This window comes from Canis aureus, chromosome 5 (genome assembly GCF_053574225.1).
Source record: "Canis aureus isolate CA01 chromosome 5, VMU_Caureus_v.1.0, whole genome shotgun sequence".
NCBI lineage: Eukaryota > Metazoa > Chordata > Mammalia > Carnivora > Canidae > Canis > Canis aureus.
Genome location: NC_135615.1, coordinates 59878371 through 59899835, shown reverse-complemented (window position 1 = coordinate 59899835; position 21465 = coordinate 59878371). Strand labels below are relative to the sequence as shown.

The window sequence follows — 21465 nt, the reverse complement described above, 5'->3', positions numbered from 1 at the left end:
CTGGCTCTCCGAATCAAGTATGGCCACGCGCTTTAATTACATATGTTCTCTGAACTAACCAAGACCTTCAAGGGAGCTGATGGGAGGACAATCTTGAGTCCAGTAAGAGGACTTAACAAGCCTAAAGCTAGAGTGACTAGTGGCTTAGTGTTCAACTGAGACCCTGGTGAGAGTAAAAGGTGCTGCTAAATCTGTCAGGACACCCGGCAGGAAGTGGGTTGGGCCGCCTCAGCTCAGAGACCCCAGAACCAGACTGGCCCCCTCCAGGCATCTGGAACTGCTGGTACCACGACACCTGACACTTCCCAGAATTTATAAGCAACAACCAGGATTACCCAACACCTTTTCCAAATGAGTTCTTCTGTCTTTATTTTTGTAAAAAAACAAACAAACAAAAAGCCCCAAAGAACAAAGTCACCACTAAGCACAGGACAACTTACCAGGCAAGGCCTTGCTTGATTCCCTCCCTCCTTCATGTCCCCGGAGCCTCATCAACAGTGTCAGGGAAGCCATCGGCATTATTAGCTTTCCCCAAAGGGAATATTATAAACAAGTGCTTGGGTGAGGGAGGGAAGCCTGGTCGGGTTTTTCACAGAAGTTGCTTGGAACCAATTGCTTTAAATAATGAGTACATTTGAAATGCAGGAAAGGAAGACCATGTTGTCAGAAATCATGACCCTCTTTCCATAAATGTCTCCCTTGAAACAGCCCACTGGCCTGGATGAGGGTCAAGTCAACTGTGTTGTAAGGGGGGTGGTGCCTGGGTGGCTCAGGTGGTTGGTGGCCAACTCGATCTCAGCTCAGGTCTCAATTTCAGGGTTGTGAGCTCAAGCCCCACAGTGGGCTCCATACTGGGCAGGGAGCCTACTTAAGAAAAAAATAGTGTTTTAAGTTATCAGACCGGTTTCAAAAACTTGCTCTGCAGTCCTGGAACAAAGACTAAGATAAATACATGTGGCTTGTTAGGCTTACTCTACAGAGGGTCAGGGGCTGCAGGCCTGGAGTCCTTGTTAGTGTATTTAGTGTTGGTGAGAAGTCTGGGCCCCAGCCTTGGACACTGAAGTCTTTTACGGACAAAGCAGAGACACAGAGAGCCCCGTATCCCCGGTCGCCTTCCACTAAATACAGGGGGTGGGCAGGCAGTCTCAGCCGCCGGCCTCTTTCCAGCCCCTGTGCCATCTGACTTGGGGCAAACCAGAGGAAGGATCCCGATTCCTTAGGAGTGCCAGGTGAGCCCGAGTCTGACGAGCAGAGCGGATGGAGCCAGGGCAGTCCCTTCCATGCTGTCTCCACAGAGGGCTCAGGCCTCAGACTTGCAGGTCGCCCCACACCATGACCCGGCTGCAGCCTTCGGCCCCACGGTGGGGTGGCATGGCACAGTGTTCTAGGCGTAGCCACCGGCCATCTGACTGGTGGCCGCGTTGCTGCCCACTCCCCGCCAGGCCTGGAAGCTGAAGAAAGCGCTCACTCCGTAGGCAATCATCACTAAACACGAAAAGAACTGAAAGGAAGAAGACACCAAAGCTGAGTCGGTGAGCAGCGTGGTGCTGGGGGGCAGGAGGAGACCGTGATAACGAGCACGGCAGCCTCAGTCTGGCACAGGCGGTAAAACGTGGCATAGCACCCCTCAGCTAACCAGAACAAGGTGCTCTGGCAGCCGACCAGCTCCAACTGAGCCACACACTCATTCGGCAAGTGTTTGGGGGGTGCTGCTGGGGTCCCGGGGGAAACCATTACTAACCACGCAGGCAAGGTACGCCAGACTGCATATGGGCAACTGGACGATGTGCTAAGAGTGGCCGAGGGGTACACATGTCAGGGATTTCGTTTTTTTCTAAATATTTTCTGTATTTATTCATGAGAGACACCGTGAGAGAGAGAAAGAGAGAGGCAGAGACACAGGCAGAGGGAGAAGCAGGCTCCCTGAAGGGAGACCGACATGGGACTCGATCCCAGGACCCCGGGGTCATGCCCTGAGCCAAAGGCAGACGCTCAACCACTGAGCCCTGAATGTTGTTTTGTTTTGTTTTGTTTTTATTTTTATTTTTTTTGAATGTTGTCTTTTTGAAGCTAAATCCCTGGGATGCCTGGGTGGCTGAGCGGTTGAGCATCTGCTTTCAGCTCAGGTCATGATCCTGGGGTCCTGGGATCGAGCTTCACATCAGGCTCCCGGCTCATCGGGGAGTCTGCTTCTTCCTCTGCCCCACCCTCCCCCCCCCCCCCCCCCCCCCGCTCATGCTCTGTCTCAAATAATAAAATCTTAAAAAGGCAATGTTCAAAAGGTACCCAAGGAATTTTCTGGAATTCATTCATAGGTGCCCTACACTAGCCCCTGCAGTCCCATTCCGAAGCTAAGAAAACAAACCCAAGTCATGGTCTCACTCCTGCCCTACCCTGGGGACTGCGCCTTGGAGTGGTCACTTCTCTGAGCCTCAGTTTCCTTGTCTGTCCAGAGGGACCGGCAGACCCTGTCCTCCTCACAGGAGTCAAGGGGTCCAAGAGGAAATGGCTGTGCAGGGCCCCGAGGACTGAGGCGTGACGGGTGTGGACGGGGTCACTGGCATGTTGCTGGCTACTAGCTGTGGAGTTCATGTTTGGGCTTCCTGAGAGAACCTGTAAATCCCCCAAATGGTTTATTTATTTATTTACTTATTTATTTTTAATGCCCCAAATGGTTTAAACCAAAAGGTTTTGCATGTGTCCTTTTCAAAAAGGGTAGGCAGTTGTTAACAGATTCTCCAACGGGGCGAGGGCTGTAAATCCATAATGGAGCACCTGGCTGCCAGCAAAGTGCAACAGTGAACCCCAAACTTCCATTTCCCATCACAAGTATTTCCCAAGTGTTCTGGTTCCTCCAGGTTCACTGTTACTCATGGAAGACAAAGCGTCCCTGAGCTCCCCTGAGGAGATGACTCAGAGGTGGCAGGTGATGGCCTCAGACCAGGGAGCGGTAGAAGTCCAGGGGCACAGACCTGGTTTGACCCGTCCCCCCCCATAACTGCCAGGGGCGCCCCGGGGAACCATACTCACAGAGGCAGCCGCACGCTGGTTATACGGCCGGGTGCCCTTCAGGGATGTCAGCTCAACGGCGGCAGAGCAGGTGATGAAGGCCGTGATGTAGAGAACAGTGGCGCCCACGTTAAATATCATTAACTGGGGGGCGGGGGGAAGGGGAGAACAGGCTCAAGACAGCAGACTCTTCCAGTAAGTGTGGAACCTCTTGGTTCCCCCCTCCAGCACACCCCCTTAGTATCCAGAACGGGCTGAGGTTCCAGGATGGGGACGGGTACATGGGTCTTACCCACTACACTACTTGGGGCCAACCCAGAGGCCATCTGAGCAGGGAGTGTAAACACACCTAAGGCTGAGAGTGGAGGGGAAATGATGGGAAGGCCTGAAGGATCTGGTCAGGGGCTGCAACCATCCCAAGAGGCAAAACCCCATTCTCAATGGCAGGAGACCAAACCAAGGCCATCTCTGAGAGCACCAGCTAAAGAGCTCCAGGGCTGGCTCAGGGCAAACTTGGCCCTCCCTCTTGGCACTGCAGGCCTTAGTCCTGAGCCTCGCCCTGGGAAGGCTTCTCATCCCCCTCTGCCCTCAGGGGGAGAAATCTGTGTCTGCCTTTTGGCCACATCCAAGGATAAAGGCCACTAGTCAAATGCCAGGGTCAGGACCCAGCGGGATTCTAGGCCACACTGGCAGAAAGGACCGTCGGCTGACACTCAGGCCCGAGTCCCATTTCCCCAAAGCTTGGCCCCTGGAGCCAGTACACAGTCTTTTTTTTTTTTTTTTTTAAAGATTTTATTTATTTATTCATGAGAAACACAGAGAGAGAGGCAGAGACACAGGCAGAGGGAGAAGCAGGTTCCATGCAGGGAGCCCAATGTGGGACTTGATCCCGGGGTTCCAGGATCACTACCTAAAGCAAAAGCAGTCGCCCAACTGCTGGACCCAGGACCCAGGCGTCCTGCCAGTAAACAGTCTTAACAGAGAAACTACAAACTGGTGGTCCTCAAGCATGTTTGATTTAACCTACAGAGTTGATTTTTTTTTTTTTTTTAATTACCAACACTCTAGGGGCGCCTGGGTGCCTCAGTCGGTTGGTGTCTGCCTTCAGCTTAAGTCATGATCCTGGGGTCCAGGGATCGAGCCCCTTTGTCAGGCTCCTTGCTCAGCAGAGAGCCTGCTTTCTCCCCGACCCCTACCACTCATGCCCTATCTCTCTCAAACAAATAAATAAAATCTTAAAAAAAAAAAAAAAAAAAAAAGAATTACCAACATTCCAAAATGAGATTTCCTATGAAAACCTGAAGATTTCATATAAAACTTTCGATCTTAATATATCAAGATTTGGCACCAAGGGGCCTGTACTCCCACAAACAACAGTAGGAGCTGGCTAGAGGTGGTTCCCTATGGACAGATGGGTACAGGTTCTCCAGAACCCCTCCTTGGCCTACTTCACTCACTCAACCTTGTTCAGGTCCTACTGCAGGGGGCTGGTAGCTCCCATTCCAGAAAGTGCCAATCTGGCCATCCCAACCCAGTCGTCTCTAGATGCAGGCAAGCCTCCCCTGCCCCTGCTAACAGGCCCAGGAGTGTAAGAGACATTGCCCTGCTATCCTGGCCCAGGAGAGGCGTCTCCTTCCAACAACACTGCGGCCAGAGCCCCAAATCTGTGTTCAGGAGACACCGAGGCCTCACCATCTCGGGCGATTTCTTCCTTCGAGGCTCCCAGGACACGGGGCAGGGGCTGGACCCCAGCCAGGGAGTCCAGCCACCCCCTCCTCATCCCAGTCTTCCCTCCAAGCCCAGCGCCCACCACAAACACTGCCTGGCTCCTGCCAGTGATGTCAAGACCTAACAAACCCGTTCTGTCTTAAGGATGACTCACGTTTCCTCAGTTTAAACAGTCATTGAATTCCAAACAATGCCTCCTAGTCCCAGCCTCTCTCGTCTTCACAATCATGTGCTTCTCTCTGGCCTGGCTGCTCACTGAAAGCCTCAGACCCCAGCTGCAGGGGTTTTCCGGGTCAGGGAAAAAGCGCAGCGGCTTTCTGCGTCTGGCCGGCCTACTTCCTATGGACGCGCTCAGCCCTGTGTCCCAGGGAGGTGGCCCTCGACCGACCGGGGAGGCCACCCTCTCCCGGGCTGTAGCGGCCTCGTCCTGGGAACTCCTGATAGCTCGGCCCAGCCTCCAGGCCCAGAGCGGCCAGAGTCCACCAGACCCCCCTGCGACACAGGTTCAAATCCCAACCGCCTCCCCGACCCCCAAAAGAAAAACACTTTCAAGATTCCAAATGCAGTGGGCTCTCCAAGAGCCCCTCACTTCTACATTCTTCCCTGGAGAAAGCCAAGCCCATGTCGTGTCTTCCCTCCCCCACGTGGCTCTGCAGGCTGGCTGAGGGCCAACCCCACCCGCCACTTCTCGTGTCTGGAAGGTCACACTGTGACAGCTGCTCCCAGAGGCAGAGGGATCAGCCTGGACACACCCGCCCCGCACCCCGCCCAGACTCACCACCAGCGGCCAGGGCACCATGTACAATTTCATGTGCAGCTGAAACAGGTAGAGGATGAAAAAGACGATTGTCACCAGCCAGAGGAAGACAGCAACGAACATGACCCAGCCGTAGGCCGGATACAGGTGGTACGGGGTGTCCGCAATCAGGGCCCACACCAGCAGCCCCAGCACCTGGTGGACGAGACAGGGCCAGAGTCCCCCAGAGCTCCCGGCACACTGGCTGGAGGCCAGGGGGCTCCCTCTGCAGGACACACTTCTCATGTAGCTCCTACTGCTTACCACTGTATACCAAGCCCTTATCTGGTAACTCTTCCTTTTAGGGCTCAGCTGAAATATTACACGCTGTGGGACACCTTCCCCTCCTCATCCTCCAGTCTGAGTTCTGGAACCTTCTTTTGTGTCCACATGGCCCCCCAGGCACCCACCACCCAGGACCTGGACTGTTTCCTTCCTCTGACTTTTGAGTTCCTTGAGCACAGGACGATGACTATCTTACCCATGACTGCATCCTGGCAGCCAGGACAGGACAGGATCAGGGCCCTGCCAGCAGCTCAGTAAAAGTTGCTGAAAGAAGATAAAGTCACCAGCACACCCTTGACAGATGGACACAGTCCGAGCTCCAGAGGTGGGGAAACAAACAGCTTGTGTCCTCCTCCTGCCCAGGGCCCTTGGGTGACTTCCATCCTACCAAGCCCTTTCCAACCTTCTCGGACTCTTCCAATTGCCCCTCTGTTCCCATCCCCACCTTACAAGTGAAACTGAGTCTCACACAGTTCCCACGTGGCATCCTTGCAGTGTGCAAAGCAGCTAATAGCACAGACTCTGGAGCCAACTACCCAGGGTCAAATCCTGCTCCCCTTCCCGGCTGTGTGACCTTGGGCAAGCTCACAACCTCTCTGTGCCTTGGTGCCCCGATCTCTAAGAGTATATAATGACCGTACCTACCTCACAGAGCCACATCAAGGACCCCTGAGTTCACTTATGTAAATGGGTACAAGAGAAGTGTTTGCCTTTACTTCTCCCAGCTGTATACACTGCCCGCCCCAGCCCTCTGGGCCACGGGGAATTCGGCACAGACAGGGTGGGACCGAGCAATGCATGGCTGAGGCAGGGCCCAGGGAACTCGGGAGAGACCCGCAAGCAACCTCCCATGGAGCCATCCTAGCCTCCACCACAGCGTTCAACCCCTTCCTGGCTGCCCAAGATCCCCCTAGGCTGGGGCCTCCTCCCTTCTCGACAAGGGCGTCTCTGGAGCTAGGCATGATTCAGGTCTGGCTGCTGAGGCATAGAGGGTCTACCATGGGGCTTTGGAGGAAGGCTCCTTTGCTGACAAAGATGCACAAAAAGAACTGTGCCTCTTCTTCCGTGGATGACATCTAGGCATGTGCCTGCAAGGCTCACAGTAACCCTGCCACGGCCAGAGAATGAGCCAGCATCGGCATCAGATAGATCACAGAGAAACGGCTCAGGAGCAAGATCCACCTCTGGCAGCTGGTTCTGGAGACAAAAAGTCCCCTGACCAAAAGCTCCTGCCCCAGACCCTGAAGGGCTGTGCTCGCCCTAGAGCAAAGCCAGCACTGGGCACCTGCTGGGCACTCCCACCCAAGCACCCCTGCCAAGGATCAAAGGGATGTTTCCATACCCATCCCCCTATATGTGCAGGCTTAGGGCAGGAATGACCTTAGTTAGCTGAGTGGGAGTCCAGAAATCCCTAGGGACAGGCTTTCTTTCTCCTCTTCCTCCCCCTCCTGCACAAAAGGCCTCAGAGGGGTGTGGTTGGCTTTCTTCCCACTGTGAAGTGAGAGGTGGAGCCCCAGGCCTGGGAGCTAATCGCTGGGCTTCAGTCCTGCCCATGCTGTGGGACCCTGGGCCAGCACCTCTCCCTCTCTGTGCAGTGCCCCCAGGGCCACTCCAGTCTCCCCACCAGAACACGGGTCCCCTGAGGAATCCAAGTTTGGGTTTGGTCACTAGCACATAGTACATATGTTCAATACATATGTGCCCAGAGCTAACGAGCCTCAGTTTCCTTATCCCTGAAGTGGAGGTCAGAAACATGCCCTGCACAGGAAACAGGTGTGAATGGGTCCATGTGCTATGGCCTTACCCCTCCATCCAGGTCTCAGCCCATGGTGGAAGAGGGCAGGGGAATAAGAAAGGCATCCACTCCTGCTTTCCAGAGATCTGCACCTGCTCCTCCCCACCCAGCAGGGTGAGCCTGCAGGGATGCCACCCACCAGAGACAGGCTGGCAGTGGCCTGTGAAGCTCATTTTACAAGTGAAGGAGGTGGGACAGGCAGCCGGGCTTTGCCTGCAGGGGCACAAGCTGGGGGGAGAGCCACTGCCAGTGAGGACCCAGACCTGGGGTGTCTCAGCACAGTGCCAAGTTTTACCATCCATCCTCAAGACACCCTGCCAGAAATGGACCTATCAGGGGGACCAAGAGCCCCCAGAGCCAGGTGAGGTCACTGCTCGGAAGGAGAATCAACCTTGCTAACGCAGCACGTTGCAGGATGCTCCCAGGTGAGAACTGGACATGTCAGGGACAATCATCTTTCTACTTAAAGCAGGGCCCTTGGACTCCTGGGTGACTCAGGGGTTTAGCATCTGCCTTTGGCTCAGGTCGTGGTCCCAGGGTCCTGGGATCGAGTCCTGCGTCAGGCTCCCTGCATGGAGCCTGCTTCTCCCTCTGCCTATGTCTCTGCCTCTCTGTGTCTTTCATGAATAAATAAATAAATATTAAAAAATAAATAAAGCAGGGCCCTTACAGGACTCCATGCAACATGCTGTTCCAACCACTGGAAAGGAAGTTAGAAAATGCTCTGACTGGTAAATCAAGGAAAGACCACTTCAGATTCACCCTAATGTACATCCATCAATTATCGGTTTGATTACTCCCAGATTTGGCTGCAGTGACAGCGGATGCCCTCCAGCTCTGTGCCAGGCCTCAGGTAAGCCACTTCCCCTTCCGGTTCACAGTTTCCCCAGGACCCTGCTCATGGGTTGGTACTATTTATTTTCCCCATTTTCCAAACAGAACCTCAGAGGGAAATGTGTCTGTGGTTGCCCACGGTCACCTGTGGGTAAAGGGCAGGGCAGGACTTGAACCCACATCTGTCCTTCTCTGGAACCCAGGCTACTGAGTGTTGCCTAGTGTCGTGTGCAAGATGAAGACAGGCCAGCTGTGTCCCGGCTCTGCCCTGCCCACCAGCCCAGCCCTGGTTTCTAGATCAGCAGGCGCAGCCAGAGAGATGAAGCCGCTGGATAAGCAGCAGGAATTTCTGGGGTTCCTCCTGGGTTGGTCAACCTGGCCCCATGCCCTGGGAGCCTCGGTTTCTGGCCTCAAACCAGGAAAGGTCCATTCTTCCATCTGAACCAGATAGACCGGTTTTCCCCGTTCACTCTCTCCCAGGCCCGAGAATCTGAACAGAATCCCAGCCCAGGGCTCCAGGGAGACCCCGTTCAGGACAGGGCAGCCCCACATGTACTGACCCCTCTTTTAGGCTGGGGAGCCTCCTCTCCCTCCTGCAGTGCAGCCATACTAGCCCGAAGATGAGCCCAGAGGACCTGTGTGTGGTCCACTGTAGAAGAGTAAACCCCACTTTTCAGAGGGACAGGGACAGCCGTGGGTAATTGAGGGCAGGGAGCAGAGGCCACCTGTCTCCAGGGTCAGACCCAGGGCCCTCTGACCAGAACAGTCACCTTGCAGCTCTGATGCACCTCTCCGGGATCATTCATTGAGTAAGAATGTACTGGGCACCTACTGCTGTGGGAGCCAAACCGACAAAAAGCCCTGCTCTCCCAGAGCTCCCACTCTACTGAAGGGACCCAGATAAAAGCCCAATACATCGGTGAATACAAGTGAGCCACGGAGAAGTGCATTGTGAAAAATCCAGCTGAGAAGGGACAGAGCAGTGAGGTCATTTGCAATTTTAGATAAGAGGCCAAGAAAGATCTCACTGGGAAGGTGACCTATGAGCAGCAGGAACAGCAAGGATTGCTGGCAACGACCAGAACTGGGAGAGAGATATGGAAAAGAGTCTCCTTCAGAGCCACCACAACTGTGAAACAATATTGTCTGAAGCCACCCAGTTTATGGTATTTTGTGATGGCTGCCCCAGGAAACTAATACGTCTTACTTAGCTATTCTTTGACAACAGATGGGAGGTCGTGATCTGACTTAACTGTGATATTGTCATCAGTTTTGGTGGAAGGTTGGCTTATTAACTCCCTGGGTTCAAGCTCTGGCCCTGCCAACTTACTAGCTGTGTGACCTAGGCAAGCTGCTGAACTTCTCTGTGCTTTAGTAACCTTGTCTTCAAAATGTGCCTATCTCATGGGGGTGTTCTGAGATTAAAGAAAGTAATATAGGGACACCTGAGCAGCTCAGTCCATTAAGCAGCTGCCTAGGGGTCATGTTCCCAGGGTCCTGGGATGGAGCCCCACATCATCAGGCTCCTTGCTCGGCAGGGAGTCTGCTTCTCCCTCTCCTTCTGCCTTCTGTTCCCCCTTGCTTGTGTGCACGCTCTCTCTGTCAAGGAAAGAGAGAAAGAGAGAGAGAGAGGGAAAGAAAGAAAGAAAGAAAGAAAGAAAGAGAGAGAGAGAGAGAGAAAGGAAGGAAGGAAGGAAGGAAGGAAGGAAGGAAGGAAGGAAGGAAGGAAGGAGAAAGAAAAGAAAAAAGAAAAGAAAAGAAAAGAAAAAAGGAAAAGAAAAGAAAAGAAAAGAAAAGGAAAGGAAAGAAAAAAGCAAAAAGAAAGAAGAGAAGACTCCTGGGTAGCTGCCTTCGGCTCAGGTCATGATCCCGGGGTCCCGGGATCAAGTTCAAGTCCTGCATCTGGATCCGCATGGAGCCTGCTTCTCCCTCTGCCTGTGTCTCTGCCTCTCTCCCGGTGTCTCTCATGAATAAATAAATAAAATCTTAAAAAAAAAAGAAAGAAATTTGAGGGAATTTGCTCAATGCCCAACATGGGCCTACCACTCAATACACGTTCTACTGTAATTAATTATCAAGCCGAGAGGCTGGAATGTGGGTTTTCCAAACCAAACCTCTGCCCAGCTTATGGAGGTAGGGGTGCCAGGCCTCGCTGAGATAAAGAATGTATCTAAACCTTAGCACCAGGCACGCTGCGCTGCCTGACACATCCGGCCCACACCACAGTGGGCCCCACCTGTCTTTGAGATAAGGCAGCCACAAGGCAGCGGGGCTTATCTGAGGGGGAGGCCCCAGCAGGGCAGCCCAGCGCTGGAGCACTGGAGGTGCCTGTCCTCTGTTCCTCAGAGGCCAAAGGGCCTTGGCCAGAACACTTCATCCTCAGGCTTCAGGTTTCCCTCGGTACAATGGGAGCAAGGAGGTTCCACTTAGTGTTCTCCTTGGGCCTGACATTTCTCAATGTACACCTCCCCCGGGGGGGCCCAAGCCCTCTCCCCCTGGTACGGCAGGGATCCCACCAGCCCCAGCACCAAGCTAAGTCTTCTGCCCAAAGATGGTCACGCTGACTCTCCGGATCTTCTCCACTTCCTGGGCTGGGTCACACCCTTGTGGATTTGCTGTGTGACCTTGGGAGAGTCAGCCAACCTTTCTGGTCTGTTTCTTTATCTGACATGTGAGACAGTTGGGCGGGCACACCCATACTGGTCACCTCACAGCTGTGTCATTGCAGGTAAAATGAAGGAAAAACTGAGCAGCTGTAGTGGTCAGGAGTGGCTAGGAAGGCTCTTGCGCTCTGCTGGGCGGTGGTGGGGGATGGAGGATGTATCTCCCAGAGGGGCCTCAAAGAGCTGGGGTCCTGACACAGGACTCAAACTCAGCCAAGGCGGGTCACAGAAATGGCCAAGGGGGCGCCTGGGTGGCTCAGTGGGCTAAGTGTCTGCCTTTGGCTCAGGTCATGATCCAGGGATCCTGGGACTGAGCCCTGCATCGGGCTCCCTGCTCAGTGGGGAACCGGCTTCTCCCTCTCCCTCTGCTCCTTCCCTCTGCTTGTGTTCTCTCTCTCTCCTTCAAGTAAATAAAATCTGGAAGGAAGGAAGGAAGGAAGGAAGGAAGGAAGGAAGGAAGGAAGGAAGGAAGGAAGGAAGGAAGGAAGGAAGGAAGGGAGGGAGGGAGGGAGGGAGGGAGGGAGGGAAAAAGGGAAAGGGAAAGGGAAAGGGAAAGGGAAAGGGAAAGGGAAAGGGAAGGAAAGGAGGGAGGGAGGGAGGGAGGGAGGGAAGGAAGGAAGGAAGGAAGGAAGGAAGGAAGGAAGGAAGGAAGGAAGGAAGGAAGGAAAAAAAGAAAAGAAAGGAAGGAAGTGACTTGGGGGTCTCAATGGTTGAGCATCTGCCTTTAAGCTCAGGTTGTGATCCTGGGGTACTGGGATCAAGTTCTGCACTGCGTTCCCTGTGGGCAGCCTGCTTCTCCCTCTGCCTATGTCTCTGCCTCTTTTTCTGTGTCTCTCATGAATAAATAAAATCTTTTTTAAAAAAGAGAGAGAGAAAGAATAAAAGAAAGGAAGAGAGAAAGGAAGAGAGAAAGAAAAAGTGAGGGATGCCTGGGTGGCTCAGCAGTTTTAGCGCCTGCCTTAGACCCAGGGTGCAATCCTGGGGTCCTGGGATCAAGTCCCACGTCGGGCTCCCTGCATGGAGCCTGCTTCTCCCTCTGCCTGTGTCTCTGCCTCTCTCTGTGTCTCTCATGAATAAATAAATAAAATAGGGAAGGGAAGGGAAGGGAGGGGAGGGGAGGGGAGGGGAGGGGAGGGGAGGGGAGGGGAGGGGAGGGGAGGGAAGAAGTGGTCAAGGTGGCCCAGACAGGGACTGCAGAGCTGAGAGTAGTCTGCTGGCATCAGGGTAATGCAGCCTGGGGCAGCCAGGACTTCTAATTTTTCAAGAGACACTAGAAATCCAAATTCGTATGTGAAATCTTCAGCTTTTTAAATGTTGGGCAATGAACCCAAGGGTTTTGGAGACAATGTGAGGATGGGATCCACCCAAGAGCCCCAAAACTCCCTTCTCCCCACTGCACCATCCAGAAAACTGGAGGCCCAGGGCAACACAAACCCTCTGGGGTTCCCCCTCACAGGGACACATCTGGGCAGCTGAGGACACTCTGAACTTGGCCTGGCCAGGCCCAGCCTCCACCCCCGCCTCAGGCCTTCTCCCTACAGTGAAAGGGACTTTATGGGGACAAAAAGACACCCATTGTGTCACAGGAGACAAAGGCGCAGGGGACCCAGAGGGTCCAGGCGCCTGGACTGGTCACAACAAATCCACACACTAACCACCCCCTCCCTGTGCAGAGGCGGCAGGCTGCAGGGGGGCGGGGGGCGGGGAGGCTCCCTGGAATTCCTGCCCTGTGGAGTCAGGACACTTGGGGAGTCCTGGGGGCTGCCTCCCGGCTCCACCAGGTCTGGCACAGGTTTAACTCCTCTCAGCTTCCCTTTCACAGAGAAGGAGGCTGGGAGAGTCATTTGGTTATTGAACAAAGTCTCCTGAGGGCCTGCTGGGTGCCAGGCACCGTTACAGACCCTGGGAGTGAAGCAGGAAGCCTGCAGCCAAGTCCTCACAGTCACACACTCATATGCACATGCACACGCACACGCAGCTCCCAGCCTGGGCTGCTGCAGGGAGGAAGGTGAAGATGGAAATGCCAGCTCAGGGCCTGGTTCACCTGCTATGCTTTCCAAATGTGACCTGTCAACATTACTTGTCATTCCTCAGTCTTGAGTCTAGGATCTGAGATTTTTAACTCCTAGAGTGGGAAGAGATTTCTGCACCCCTACCCGAGCAGCTGAGCAGCCCAGCAGCCCCCAGAGCCCCAAAGCGAGGACCTCCAGCGCCTGTGTGCGCCCTGCATGTCCAGGAGCCTACTGCTACCTGGTTACTTTGTGGTCTCCCTTAGAGTCTTAGAAAAATCTTCCCAACGTGAAGCTCAGACTGCCTTCTGCATATCCCCGGCTAGTTCCCATTCCCTGCGCTGTGTCCCAGCTGATGGAGCCGCCCAGAGGAAGAGGGGTCTCCACATTACAGGTGGGGACACTCCCCCTAGGACCTGGGCAGAGGGGCTGGCACCACAAGCAGGTCCCAGTCCAGCCACTGGTCTTCCGGAGAGAGCTGGCTGTTGGGAGCACACGGACCGTCATCAAACCCGTGAGGCCTGGCCTCCACCTGCTAGAGAATAGGGGTGGTGGGGAGAGCCTCACATGAATGTCTTCTTTGCTCAAGGAAGCATGCTTCCCTAGATGCTGGCTTGAGATCTGATTCTGGCACTACTGTTATGGGTGACCATGAGCAAGCCCTGCCCCATCTTAACTTTAAGGAAGGACAGGTGACCCCATTTGGCCAACCTCATATGGGGTGGCAAATCATCCAATGTCGGACTCCCCACCCCCAAATTAGAGCTGGAATAGCCCTAGTACAGGCCCAGGTCGGTTGCCTAGCAGCTCATATGCTGAGCCCTGCCTAACCTTTAGCACTTACCTTTCTGCCCTAAGCTCCCTGTGAGACCTTGGGGTACCACCCTGGCCTCTCCCCCTTGGGCAAACATGACAGGCCAACCAGACTAACAGTGAAGGGCCTGTTGATATCCAGGGCCGAGCTCACTGGGCTGTTAAGGAAAAGAGCTCACCCCTCCCTGCCCACCAGGCAGGATCCCATTGGCCGTGGGAACCGGGGCAGCACCCCTGGGGCTCCCCTAGACTGTCTATGAGCAGGAAATCAGGGCCCAACCCTCACTGAATTCCATCACCGACAACTCACCAGCTGCCATGCAGGGACCAACACCTGACCCTGCCGCACATACAGGAACAGCAACCATCCACCATACGTGGACAGCTCTGTAGCCTCTTTCCATTTACACCTGATTAAGAAATCCACCCAAGGTCACCCGGCCAGTGGCACTGACTTCACGGTTACCGCTTGCTGCTGTGTGTTCACGGACAAGTGTCCTCCCCAATCGGGGCCAGAGGGGCCTTTCTTCATGCTTTTTGCCATATCCACAAACTACCTGTACTATATTTTTACTCTGTATTTTCAAGTACTTGAAAGATTTTTAAATAAGTCATTTCATTTATTTTTGAAATATGTTATCTGTATGACATGGTAGGTAACAAAATGGTGCTTTCATCATGTCTCCCTCCTCCCCTGATACTCAATTTCTTCCCCCGGCGCAGCCAAGAGTGGTTTCTTAGCCTCTCTCCAGAGACTGTGTGTGCATGCACGCACACACACACTCTTTAGATAGCTCTGTCTGTACATGGTCTCTCTGTATTTCTCCCATACAAAGGATTGTATTCTACACACAGTTTTGTACCTGGCTTTTTTCACTTAACCATACAGCCTGGAGACTGTCCCTCATTACATAGGGAGCTGCCTTCCTGTCTTCTGAGGGTAAGACCATCTTTTTTATAAACTGCATGATATGCCGATATGACTCACCTGCTATGCTTTCCAAATGTGACCTGTCAACATTACTTGTTATTCCTCAGTCTTGAGTCTAGGATCTGAGATTTTTAAGTCCTAGAGAGGGAAGAGATTTCTGCACCCCTACCCGAGCAGCTGAGCAGTCCAGCAGCCCTCAGAGCCCCATAGCGAGGACCTTCAATGTACATTGTACCATTGTACAATGGTACAAATATATCATAATTTACTGTAACAGTATGTGTCAGGGACACCTGGGTGGCTCAGTGGTTGAGCGGCTGCCTTCAGCTCAGGGCATGATCCCAGGGTCCTGGGGTCAAGTCCCACATCGAGCTCCCCCTGAGAAGCCTGCTTCTCCCTCTGCCTGTGTCTCTGCCTCTCTCTGTGTCTCTCATGAATAAATAAATAAAATCTTAAAAAAAAAGGGATCCCTGGGTGGCGCAGCGGTTTAGCGCCTGCCTTTGGCCCAAGGCACGATCCTGGAGACCCGGGATCGAATCCCACGTCGGGCTCCTGGTGCATGGAGCCTGTTTCTCTCTCTGCCTCTCTCTCTCTCTGTGACTATCATAAATAAATAAAAATTTAAAAAAAAAAATCTTAAAAAAAAAAAAAAAGAAAATCCTTAAAACAAAACAAAACAACGTGTGTCAACTATACTTTAATTAAAAACTAGGACACCTGAGTGGCTCAGTAGGCTTCAGTATCTGCCTTTGGCTCAGGTCAGGATCCCAAGGTCCTGGGATCCAGCCCACATCCCTGCTGAGCAGGGAGCCTGCTTTTCCCTCTCCCTCTGCCCCTCCCTCTGCTGGTGCTCTCTCTCACTCTCTTTCAAATAAAATCTTTAATAAATAAACAAATAAAATGCTGATGGAAAACTAAAAAAAGAAAACAAAACAAGAAGTCTGCATGGCATAAAAAACTACCGTGAACAAAGTCAAAAACAACATGAGGAAAAAAATACTTGCAAATCATCTGGAGGTCCCAGCAATTGATAAGACAGACTTACAACTCCATAGAATGGAGAAAGAATACAGACAATAAGATACAAACAGCTTTTAAACATGTTTTCAAAGGCCAACCTCACTCACAAAAGAAATGCTACCACCCCGCGCTATCAGAGGGGTAGGGAGCAGGTGCTTAGTTCACCATGCCAGTGACCCGTACAGAGGGCGTCTGGCGACCTCTATCAAAATCACAAACACACATACCCTGAGCCAGCAGTCCCACCTCTGGAAATGTACAGTACAGATGCGCTCAGTGGCTTGGGTAGGATCGTTCACGGCAACAGGGTGCGCAACAGCAGGAGTGGGAACCAACCCCAGTGTCTGTCCACAGAGGGACAGGCCACGAGTCACAGGGTGGCCCCACGATGGACCCCTGCGAAGCCCGAAGACAGAAGCAATCGTGCTCTATGCCCAAGTACGGAGACAGAAAGCCTACCAAGACATATTTCTAAGTGAAAAAGGAGAAGGTGCAGAAGGATCTGGATGGAGGGACAGCATCCCTCAGATGAAGTGGAGAGAAGCCAGTATGGAATGGTACGTGGGAAACCAGAGTGGGCTGGGGTGGAGCAACTCTAACAGGAAGGGACAGAGATTTTTCACCCTGCTTCCTCCCAGCTTGTTTTATTCTGAACCGTAGTAAATATATTACCTATTAAAGAAATTAAGAACATAAAAGATTAGAAAAAGAAAGAAACACGCAGCACAGTGTGTGCTGATGTAGAACATCCCCAGGTGTACTGTTAAGGGGGGAAAGCTTGGCAGGGGGAGGGGAGGGGTGCCAGGCACAGGCTGTTCCATCTGTGGTTTCTAAGTGAGGATAGGGGTTACTCGCAGAAAAATGCTTAGACTCAGCCTGGAATGCTGCCTTCCTACAGGTGCCTGCCTCGGGACGGTCGGGGAGGGGAGAGACTATACTTGCATTGATTACCCCATATATCGTTTGAATGTTTTGCTGGGTGTCTGTTTAATTTTCTCAAAGCATACAAATTTTTTAAAAATGTGCACATCCATAGAGAAAGGACCTGGGGAGACGACAGTGATAGGAGGGCATGCCCTGAAACAGTTAACAGGGAGGGACACACCTCTGTATAACAGAAGAGGTCTCAGGTGCCTTGGGTGTTAAGAAAAAGCAATGTGCTGAACAAAGGAGAATAAAACCATCCACTTTTTTTTTTTTTTTTTTTTAAACAATGCACAGGAAAAAGAACTGGCAACTCCCAACAGTGGTCCCCTTGGAGAGAGGGGCAAGTGATCCAAGAATAACTTTGGCCTTATCTGTAAAAGATTTTCATTTTTTTAAGGAGAATGTGTTCACATGTTTATTCCAAACACTCAACTCTCTCCTGGCCACAACCAGCAGGGTGTGTAGGTGGAGCTAACAATACAAAGCATTGGTTTCCCCCCACCCCACCCCACCCCACCCCTCAGCAAAGGAGGTGGAGGGTGAGCCTGCAGGGCCTGGAATGCTGCACCCCAGACTGAACCCACACATCTTAGTGCTGAGGAAAGCCGTGGGAGGCCCCAGCACCACGCTTCCAATGGGGCTGACCTCTGCTCACACCTCTGGGACTCCAACAACCTCATCTGGGCAGCCCCTTTCTGGAGGTCAGAGGTGATTTGCAGGCCTTGTCCTGACCCCCACGAAGGACCTAAGTGTTTGCTGGGGACAAAGCCAGGATCACCACAAGGGAGAGCCTTCTAATCCTCCTAAATTCACAGGGATGGTGCAGCAGCCTTGAGAGAGACTGAGTTCCTTGTCTAGAGAAGCATGCAAGCTCGAGGGATCTCTGGGAGCAAGCATAAGAAACCCTAGGGTACTATGGCTCTGTGAATCCTAACTGCCCTGCATTCCATCACATGCTGCACTAAGCCCCTTACAGCACCACCTTCTATTCCTCACTATCCCTTTATCACTATTTAACCGACAAGGGAACGGAGACTCTAAATACTAGGGAAGGTACCCAAAGTCACTGCCAGGAAGGGGCAGCCAGGATTGGAATCCAAGGCTCTCAGCTTTCAGGCCAGTGCTCCCACCAATACTCTCTGCGTCACCCCATGGATCACTGTGATCTAGTGGCAGGTGAAGCTTCCAGTATCTGCCCATTCACCTGCAAAGTGGGAATTGTGTGGCCACCCCCAACCCCAGGAGGTGTGGCAAAAAGGATAGAAGGAGCCAAACATTGACACGTCTGTTGAAGGACCAATTATATGGGCTGCTATGCCTGAGGCCTCAGGGATGCCTTCTGACCGCAGAGCTTTTACACAATCTGTCTTGAGGTTCAGGTATTTAGAACCTTCTTCTCACTACTCCCTTCCCTTCTAAGTAAACCCTTCAGAGCCCACTTCTGTCAAGAAGCCTCCCTCAGCGGCCCCTCGAAAGCACCCTAGGAACCCCCAACTTCCACCAAAAAAACAAAAACAAAAGAGGAGGCACAGCTAGAGCCAGGCTTTGGATCTAAGTGTAAATTCTGATGGCCTCACTACCAGGTGGGACCTCATACAAGTTCCTCCCCTCCCTTCTCACCAGTAAACCCAGGTAAAATAATCTTTTTCCCCAGGGCCATAAGCACCAGTTAACCACACCTTCCACAAGATTCCTTCCACCCCCCCACCACACAAAGATTTGCAGCATTAAAGCCTCCAGATTTTTTAGGACCAAAAGAGTTGTCTCTAGATCAAATTTGCTAGCTTGCTTTTTAGATACTAGCTGCATAAATTCATCATGTTTCCCTTTTTGCCTACGCTGCTAGGAAACAGCCTTAAACTTGCTATAGATTCCCAGTACAATGATCTCTTTAAGTCAATCCTTCCCCCTCCTACACACATACCACCAACTTTTAGAAATATATTATGACGGGTGCCTAGGTGGCTCAGTCAGTTAAAAATTTGCCTTCAGCTCGGGTCATGATCTCTGGGTCTGGAGACCGAGCCTACATTGGGTCCCCTGTTCATGGGGGAATCTGCTTCTCCCTCTGCCCCTCTGTGCTCTCTCTCTCTCTCTCAAATAATGAAATCTTAAAAATATTTAACTTCTGTTGTATGTAGCTAAATATCACCTTCCATGTAATGTTCTTTCTGGAACCAGATGGAGGTGGCAGGGAGTGATAAATCACTGAACACTGAAATTGGTTCTTCAGGACACATTTAATACCAAAGAACACATCTCCTTCCCAAGAAGATGGGGCATAAAGCCCAGCCCACCTCCCTCCTCCCACCACATCTGGAACACTTCACCAAATCCTCTGGGCAACAAAAGAGAATTAGCTTTCATTTTCCTATTTACTGCCTCCTCCATGCAGGCTTCCCTGATCCCTGTGCAGAAGAAAGCTCATCCTCTGGGTACCTCGCTCAGACCAAGAGCTCCTGGAGAGTAGGTACTGGGCCTGGTGGGGACCACCACTCCACCACTCTCTTAAAAGCATCATACCCTGTGCCCTGTGGGAGCACAGTTGACTGTGGTAATTAAGAGCATGGGCCAGGGGATGCCTGGGTGGCTCAGCAGTTGAGCATCTGCCTTTGGCTCAGGGCGTGTAATCCTGGGTCCAGGGATCAAGTCCCACATCGCGCTCCCTGTGGGGAGTCTGCTTTTCCTTCTATGTCTCTCTCTGTGTCTCTCATGAATAAATAAACAAAATCTTAAAAAAAAAAAAAAGAAAGAACATGGGCCAGAAAAATCAGACCACCCAGGGCTTAGATCCCAGCTCTATCACACAGTGTGATTCTCAGCAAAGAACTGACCTGTTTCCTCACCTGTAAAATGGGGAGAATAAGAATCTAAAGCCCTTGCCAAAGAGGGCAAGGAGCCTACTTCGCACCTGACTGGTGGGTGCTTTATGGCTTCCCAGGAGATGGGGGTGCCTGTTGGGGTAAAGCCCCCTATGGAACCAGGAAGTGTCCATTGGAACTGTCCACTGCCAGAGAAACAGCTCCGGAAGCAGCTTCTCCCACAAGTAGGAAGGTTAAGGCACTAAAAGGCACAGGCTTTCAGAACTCTGATGGGAGACTCTCATCTCCTCACCCTCAACCCCATAACCACTGCGGGGGGGTGGGGGGGCAAAGGAAGGCCACCCCACTCACACCCAGGCCCTGGGAGTTTGGAGATCTAAGGGCCAAGCTTCCCCCAAGGCCTTGTGGCAAGTCCTACACCCTATGTAGACCTCAGGGTTGATATCTGTGCAATGGAATCCAGATGCTCAGGACTGGGCTGCTGGGTCCATAGGAACCCCCAAATCAGAAACAGCAGCCTCCCCTATAAGGATCTGCCTAAGTCTGGGCGGGACACAGCAGGGCCCTCTTACTCTCAACTCCAGTGCACACTGTTCAAATGCAAAAGAAGCAGGGGCTCGGGTTGACCCAGAGCTAAGCGTTGGCCTACACCCCACCGTCCTCTACAGAGCCCGGCAGAGATCTTTCTGCTGTTGCAAAAGCCCCAGGATGCCAAGAGAACAGGCCCCCCTCTCTCCCCGCGGCACTCCAGGCCCTCGGCTTCTGACCACCTCAGAAATAACGGCTTCAACTTCAGCTTTGCCAACCTGATCCCCTCAACTTCCTTTTCACTCGCCCATCGCCAAGGCCTGGCTCACGCAGCAACCCCCCACCCCGCCCCTGAACACCCTTGCCCTTTTTCTGTCACAGGGTTCCCTGAAGTCAAAAGCTTCCTCTCCTCCAGGAAACTCCCTGGACTCCCAAACCATCCGCCTCTCCCCAGGCCTTTCAGCCCAGGGCCTGAGGCTCCCTTCCCGCTCTGCAGGTGCCTTACCCACGGTCCTGGGGCCCAGCACAGCAGCCGCGCTCCCCACAGGGCCAACCTACCCGCAGATTTAAATCCGGCCCCCGCCGGACCTCTTACCCACCCCGGAGAATCTGCCAAACACCTCTGGCAGAAGATACGCTGCCCCTTCCTGAGATTCAAATTCCAAGTCCACATTTTTTCCAGGGGTGGGGATCCCGAATCTACATCTTAAACAAAGCCCTGGGAGAGAGCCTGAGGCCGGGGTGAGAAAGGGGCCCCCAGGGCGCGATCTCTGCGATCCGGAGAGGGAGCGGGCCCGGCACTGAGCCCGGGGAGACCGGCGCTCGCGGGGGTGGGGGTCTCCGACCAAGCCAGGGTCGGGCGGGCGCGGGGCGGCGGAGATGCCCCATGAGGAAACGGACCCTGGCCCACCTCCAGTTCCCACTTAGTCCCTGGACCCTCGGCTACTGGGGAAGCCTCGCGCGGGCGGCCCGGCCTCCTGACTCCACCGGAGGCCCTACGGGAAGAGAGCGAACACCGCCAGGCCCCAAGCCGCCTGTGGGGGGAGGGCTGTGGGGTCCGCACAGGGTCCGGGGGCTTCGGGGCCTTGCCTCTGACTCCCACAAGCCCCTCCCGCCTGCGCTGGGCGCCGTATCTCGGCCCGCGGGACCGGCCAAACCGGCGGGAGCCCGGCGGAGCAGCCGGTGGAAGCCGGGAAAGCCCGGTTCCTGCGCAGGAGCCCCCGGGGCCGCGCCGACGTGTGCGCGCCGCAACCGATGCGCCCTGCGGGTGGGCGAGGACGGTCCTGGGGCCTGGGCACGCGGAGC

At 53.3% G+C, this 21465-nt stretch overlaps 1 protein-coding gene across 1 annotated transcript in view; it reads right to left on the bottom strand.

Annotated features, from left to right (window-relative positions):
* Nucleotides 1-343: 343 nt before the first annotated feature.
* PLLP (plasmolipin) overlaps nt 344-21465 on the bottom strand; it is a 21730-nt gene continuing 608 nt past the window's right edge. The window contains exons 2-4 of the mRNA XM_077898324.1: nt 5516-5689; nt 3031-3153; nt 344-1501 (exon numbers count right to left, since the gene is read on the bottom strand). Of these exons, the coding sequence (XP_077754450.1) occupies nt 1385-1501; nt 3031-3153; nt 5516-5689 (414 nt within the window). The 3' untranslated portion in view covers nt 344-1384. The remainder of the gene's footprint in view (nt 1502-3030; nt 3154-5515; nt 5690-21465) is intronic.